Genomic DNA, 7,436 nt, shown 5'->3' with positions numbered 1-7,436 from the left:
GTTATTCCGGTACTGAGGTTTAGGGTTTTAACTGGAGTAGACAAAGCTTAAATCAGAACTGTATTCTAGCATAAGAGATGCTATATTAAGCAGTTCATACTTCTCTGGATTGTTGTCTGGATTGTTATGTAGTCAATGAGGCTCCTATTGCGATGAGCAATGTGCTCTAGGCTGTAAGCCTTCCTGCAAGTGTAGGCCCATCATATATTGTAATATCTCTTCATATGGCTAGTGAATTGATAATGTGGGTCACTAATCCCACCGTGGTTTTTCCTCTTTGAGGTTTTCCACGTATAAATTTGTGTTATGTTTCTCATTTATGTGTTTGGCTTATTGGTTGCATTACTTTTTTCTATTCTGTTTATACCGGTATACTGGTTGGTATATGAATGTTTTGTTAAGGCTAAAATTTACTATTCCGGTATAACACTAATTCACCCCCCCTTCTCAGTGTTATTGGTTTCCAACAGTCTCTTCTTTTTGAATGGATAGATTTCCATCCATTGGCCAAGTGGCACACCATCAACCTGATGCTTACCAAGGCCATCGTCATACACATTTTGCACAAACAAATAGCTAGAAACCAATTCTAAAACCAACACCACAATAAATGCTCAAACAAAGGAATGTGAGCATCAAGGGGTTAAGATGCTTACAGGGAGAGAGATTCAAACCTGGGTGGAGGAGGACACTGGCCTCCTCCATGGATCCTACAAGAAAATCCTATTCACATGCTCAAGTACTCCTCGTTCCAACCAATGTTGCCTATTTGTTCTTCTTTTCATAATTATTATTTTTCAAATATAATTTGTAGTATTCATAATGTTCTTGAAACTTTTGATCACCTTTTTTTATTGCATTTACACTAGAAGAGTTTGTCCTTTTATATGAGGAATATTCTTGGGTGAAATATTAGAAAGAATTTTTCTTGGTATGAAATCTTATTCAGTTTTGTCAATGTCTCGAATTTGAATGCTAATTTATTTTATCTTTCCCTTTTTATCTAGATTTTATGATCTATCTAGAAAAGGAGAAATGAGTCCATGTTTTCTAGGACAAAAGGAAGTACCGTATGGAGTCTTTCGATATGCTCACGTATAATAACATTATTTCATAGTTCGTGCTTTGATAAATTTAGAGCATAGGTAAAAATTATAATCGTGAATTTTCCCTAGACCCACAAACTTGTTCTTTGATAGGGCAAGAATCCAATGCAAAATTCCAACCAACTTTACTAACCAAAAGATACTATTGCCAAATTTGATAGCACGAAGACGAAGACTTTTTAAAGCTTATCCACTTACATCATTCTTTAATTATCAAGCTAAACCGGTACCTCCTTCTTATTCATTTTTAAAAATATATTATTGAATTTACTATAGTCAATAGCAAACTCACTACATTTCATTAACTTAGTTTAATTCTGCTTCTTTGCTTGCATTTGTTACACTAAGAGACATTCCTATAATGGTAACAAATAATAGATTGCGATGATATGAACACGTGAGCAAAAAAAAATTATTTTGTACCTTAAATTTGATGCTCATTACATGTGAAATTTAAAATAAATAACATGTAAAACATACACACATATGAAAAGAGAGACCTAAACATTTTTTAAATTTAAAGATTAATCAATTTTTTTTAAAAATTGAACCCAAAGAAAAAATATTTTAATTGATTAATTTGAAATAATTTTTAATTTCTTAAACACATAATAGAATCCAAATTAAGTCCAAGGGGTTGAGCTTAATTGATTAAAATACTGGTTCTCCTGTGGAGACCCAAGTTCAATTCCCAATAGGGACATCTAAAATGAATTCTAAGTTGTGACTCTTGGCCTTCCATAAAAATGGGGAAGGTCTAAGGTCTAAGGTCAATCTAATCAAACATAATAATAATAATAATTCAAAATATTACGACTTCGACCTATTACCTATCCCCCCACCCAAAAAAAAAAAAAGAAGAAAAGAAAAGAAAAAAGAATCCAAATTAAATAAAAATAAAAATAATTTTAAATAATTAAATATAATAAAATTTATTTATCAAAATAAAATTATTTAATTAAAAAAAAACTTTAAAATGAAATCTCAAGATATTTTAATATATTTAAAATATCTATAACTGTTTAATTACTTAGCGGAAACATTATTTTTCCTTTTCAATTATTAAAGAAACAAATTTAACACAGCCCCTCCAATGTAGCCGCGCTATTTAAAACTTTAAAGACGCGGAAAAAGGATCGAATTTATTTTGAAGCTCTAGCATTTTCCAAATTTGGAGGTAAAAATATGTCAGCAGAAAATCCAGACGGAGCGGAGATCGTAACGAATCCCGACTTGAGCGAAATGCGAGAGATGAGCAAAAAGGCTGCTTGGAGTGTCAGCTCTTGTAAGCCTGGCAATGGTGTCCACCTCCTCAGAGATGATAATGTCGAAACCTATTGGCAGTGAGTTTTTTAAAAGTTTGTTGTTTCATTCATACTTTCTGCCGTGGAAGTTCCTATGACTTACCGGTAAATGAGCATGAGGAATTGCTATCAAAATGGCCATGTCTTGTTTCCGATTTGAACTCGAGAATTTGCTATGAATGTTGTCAAAGTTGCGGGTATGTGGAGTGGAGAATTTGTTTTGAATGTTCGCATGTCTTGTGACAATTTGAACCTGGAACTTTGCCATTACAGTTTCTATTTCTTGCGGTTATTTGAAACTAAGGCTTTGCTTTTTATAGTCATCAGGTCCCGTGGGGGATCGGAAATTGAGGCTTTGCCAAGAAAATTGCTGTCTTGTGAGTGTTTGATTCTGGTGCTGCTTGTGAAAATTTCCATGTCTTGCGGTATTTTTAACTCGAGGATTTGCTATAAAAATAAAATTTTCCCATGGCAATTTGAACCTGCGCTCTGCAATGAAAATTTCTCTGTCTCGTGAGGATTTGAAACAGCAGGATTTTTTAGTGAAAATTACCATGTATAGTATGTATTTCAACACGGTATTCCATTACGAAGGCTTCTGTTATTTTTAAAATTGGGGCCACAGTATTATTGTTTATATTTCAAATGAGCATTTTGAAAATTGCTGTATTTGCCCTTTGCAAATTACATTTCATACGTAAACCTCTCTCGCAATAGAAACCCTTGATTTTAGAGCGTGCAAAAATAAATATCAGTGTGAAACTACTAGTTTGCAGTTTGAATGACCTTTGTTTAGATGGCCATGATCCGAGGGTCAGGCAGAGTAATTGCCATGATGATAACCTAGGCCCATTGCCTGCAGGACTAAGCAAGATTTGTATGCCAGGTAAATTTGGCAGAATAGAAACTCTTTCAAGCTTTTAGTTGTTTTTTAATCTTTATGTTAAAAGATATTTTAAGTTAGATTGTGCATTCCAATGATGACAGGGGAGTGCCACAATTCACCATGAAAAAAGGCTTATAGACCTTACTAGTGTAGGAGTAAAATGATGGATCATAGTAAAATGAAAAATCTATAAAGCCTAATGATGGAGTGCAAACTTTTATTGAGATGGAGCTTTCGCATCTCAACTGTGCACAGGCATACTTATATTGTATTGCCATTTGAGCTTAGAGATTGAATCACTTTTTTTTTTGATATGGAGGACTTGCCACTGGCTGGAACCTCATTTGTGAGATTCTAATATGAGACCAAATCACCATTGAGTAACAGTTCAAATTCTGAAATAAAAATACCAAATTAGATGAGAAAATCCTAATATTTTTTGTGGCCCACAGTGTAGTGGTAAGATAGGTAGGAGGCCACTTGGCTTGTTCCTCTACTGATCATGCAACAGAGCTTTCACTCATTAGGCTCTTAAGCCTCTAGGAAATGTATTGCGAATTGAGAAAACAAGATTTACTCTTCCACATCTTAATGCTAGGGTTTTAATCGTTTCAAGTTTTGTGTGAGCATTCCAGATATTTTTTTTCTTTAAGTTGGGTAGTAGTTAGATACTATGTGGAATGGAAATTTTGGGAGGTTTGTACGTATGTTTCCTTTGTAAGAAAGATGATCATCAAAGGAGAGACTGTCGAAATCTGAAAAGAAAATCAATAGACTTGTAGTTGGTGGTTTTCTAGCCTTAAATGAAGATTACCCTAATAAGAAATTAGAAAAAGGGGATATTCCCCACACAATAAGGATCCTTTATTGAAATTATTGAAGCTGATATGAATAATATCGATGAGAATGAGTTTGAGACTATGGAAGTATTCCCTACCAAAATGGAAGATCCTCAATCTTGTGAGGAATATATCATGATATATTCGAAATTCTCTTCTATCAATAAAGAGCCTGATTCAGTTTGTAATCCTCAATGGGGATTGCCTAAGAATTTGTTTTTGAAAAACCTGAGGGAAAAGTCTTAGGTTGCTAGTTTGGCTACTCCTTCCATTGCTCCCCAAAATCTTCAAAACATTGATTGTTGGGTTTCCAAAGAATTTGCTCACAAAATTTTCATGGGTAAATCCAAAAGACAAAAAACCATTCTTGATCATGTTAATCCTTTGTTTTAGGAAGAGACACATGGCCAAGAAAAGGCTACTCTTAGTATAGTAGATGATATGGTCGAGGAAGCAAAAAAGGAAAAAGGGAAAGGAAGAAGAAATTACTAAATGCTTTGACTAGATTGTACAAAATCAAAGGCCTCCCCCCTCCCCTTCTCAATGCATAAATGAAGCTAAAATTTGCTAGCTAGAACATAAGAGGCTTGGAATCCTTTGATAGGAAATACATTCTAAGAGGTTTTTGTAACAAGAGGCCAAAAGTAGATTATTTGTTCCTACAAGAAACTAAAGAAGTGAGCTTTCAATTTGAATGTGCTCTCAAATTCGTATTGAAGAACTGCAACTTCTACTCCACAATTTATGCTTGGGGAAAAGTGGTTCTATAGTTTTGGTTGCCTTTGAATGGGTTCTCTTTATCAATGAATTCAGATGTTCTCCTTATAATAGGGTTGTCTTGGTGACTATCATCAAATATGATATCCGATTTTGCATATGTTCTATATATGATCCTAATGATTATAGGAAGAGGAGTGAGCTATGGAAATGGATTTCCTCTTCCCTTCCCAGTGTTCCTTGGATTATAGGTGATGACTTCAATATGAATGAACAAAAAAATGACAATTGGTGTGATTCCAATGTCTTTGAAAGGTAATGAATTGTATTTTTGGGTGAACCTAATAGGATTTCTATACATAATGGACTCCCTTGAAAATGGAAAATTGATAGTAAGGAGTATTGAGTATACATGGTGCGATAGTGAGAATACTGACCATAGGGTCTATTCAAAGCTTGATAAATTTAATGATCACAAATGTTTCTTTAGTTTTGAGGTGGTAGTGAACAATAAGTGTGTCCAAGTTTCTCCTTTTACAATGTTGGAGCATTACCTTATCAAAGCTATTATAAATGTTAAAGGGAGGGAAATTTGCTGGTCAAAATAGAGATGAAGGTTATTTCAAGCTGAGTTTTAGTATGTTGGGGGATAAAGAGTGTATTAATGGCATTCACACTCTTAGAAAAATCAATAAAACTGTGTTTCATGTTTTTTTTTTCTTGATAATGCGTTGTAGCGGAAACTTGTATTAATTTTAAAAGAGTATATACATTGATTTTGACAATTGTTCGAGCCTAGATGCATTACGGCAGTTGCACTAGATTCACTTGACCCAATACAAAGAAAGTGTCATGAATACCACAGGGACCAACCTACTACTACAAGGTGCCATGCATGGTCACTGTAGCGAACAACTAACCATTCTACTACTATTTACCAGTCATTAGCTACATTATTTACCTCATAATGCATAACCTTTACTTTGATAGCACTGTTGACATTACATAGCCAAAACCAGCCCTTCATTTCTTACATTGCCTGTCCTAATAACCGAAATAGAACAAAGCCAACGACACCACCTTAAGGAGTCAATCATCGTTGCCATAAATTCCTCAAAAAGGGGCAATACAGCTTGCCTTTGAACTAGGGCATCTTAAAAAAAAAAACCTGAAAAGAAACTTTACCTCAGCAAATTTGCTCTCATAGGATGCCTTGGTGCTGACTACTTTGCCAAATTCTTCCAGCCGAGGAGAGTCATCATGTACCATGCCCACCACCTATTTGAGAAATTCTCGTCCAATCATGGCCCATCGCTTGAGCTGCTTCAAGCCTTGCGCGTCCATACCAATGATGAAAGGTTCAGGTGCCACCACTGCACTAGGCTCAAATAACTTTGGTATGTCATCTAGCCATGGTATCTCGGCCCTAGGTTCCGCTACCACAACAATATCAATGTTGTCGACCAAGACTTCAGCTTTGAAGGTTAGACGAAGTTGTAAGATTCCGAACTGAAATCTTATCTAATTTGCTGATTTTGTTTCCAATTTTTGTCTTTGGCCAGCGAAGGGATTTTGTTGATTTTGTTTTGTTTTTGATGTTTTTCTGATTTTTTGTGATTTTTGGCTTGGAATGAATAATAAATGCGAAATACAAGGAAATAAATTGACTGAAAATTAATTCCAGAATTTTGAAATTTACAACGACAAACTATAATTTCAATAAATGTGCTTATTTCACCACAAGAGACAAATTTCATACCAGGAGTCCAAACACCTAGCTTGAAAGTGCACTTTTTATTGAAGGATCTCACCAGGAATGACAATATGGAGCTATCAAGCTGAGACAATACCTCCAATGAGGTTTATTTGCTTCCACTAGAATTATCAAAAACAATTATTGAACAATCAAGTAGTTCTGCTACCAATTCCTCCTGTCTTACTAAATTTGCCTTGTAATCCTCAAAGAAATGCTCACACTGCTCATATAAGCCTGAGAAAGTCTGATAAAACCACTTATTTGCTGATTCCTACCCTTAACAATGAATTTCCTACAGAATTCAAACCCTTATTGCTGCTGATTTATTTTTCTAATCTTGTTGATGTCACCAAGAAGGTACGGCCAGCATAGGATGACCTCCTGGAGCTGAAAATTGTTATTTGCTGTCCTTAATTGCCTCCAATGTCTGATCTCCTTGCTGTTGCAGGTCTGAGAAAGCTGATTAAGACTGAATCTTGAAGCCCAAAAGGAAATCTTGAGTGAATTTCTCTGATTTATGGCCTAGGGTTTCGTCCAAGCTTCCCTGGGATTGAAGAGTTTTCATTCTCCAATACCTATATGTTGCAAATCTGATCACAAAGCTGCTATTCTTCAAATGAGAGATAAAAAATGATCAAAAGAATGATGAAGAATGACCTCCAAATGCCTTTTTAAAAGGTTCCAAACCCTAGGTCGTCACTTTCAAGGTTTCCATATTTTCAACTTATTATTTTTAATAAAATCCGTGCCTTTCTTTAAAAATTGACCCCTTAGGCATTATATTTTACTATTATAATGTTTCCCCCTTTTTATTACAACATTTTATAC

At 34.8% G+C, this 7,436-nt stretch overlaps 1 protein-coding gene across 2 annotated transcripts in view; it reads left to right on the top strand.

The window, feature by feature from the left end:
- The first annotated feature begins 2,185 nt into the window (after positions 1–2,185).
- Positions 2,186–7,436, top strand: part of LOC131038569 (anaphase-promoting complex subunit 10) — a 99,567-nt gene continuing 94,316 nt past the window's right edge. Inside the window, exon 1 of one of the 2 annotated variants that reach the window (XM_057971056.2) lies at positions 2,186–2,449. In XM_057971056.2, coding sequence (XP_057827039.1) covers positions 2,292–2,449 — 158 coding nt within the window. In that variant the 5' untranslated portion in view covers positions 2,186–2,291. The remainder of the gene's footprint in view (positions 2,450–7,436) is intronic. The other variant, XM_057971055.2, reaches the window with a different exon arrangement.

Source organism: Cryptomeria japonica, chromosome 10, assembly GCF_030272615.1.
Source record: "Cryptomeria japonica chromosome 10, Sugi_1.0, whole genome shotgun sequence".
Taxonomy (NCBI): domain Eukaryota; kingdom Viridiplantae; phylum Streptophyta; class Pinopsida; order Cupressales; family Cupressaceae; genus Cryptomeria; species Cryptomeria japonica.
This window is presented reverse-complemented; position numbering and strand designations above follow the sequence as displayed.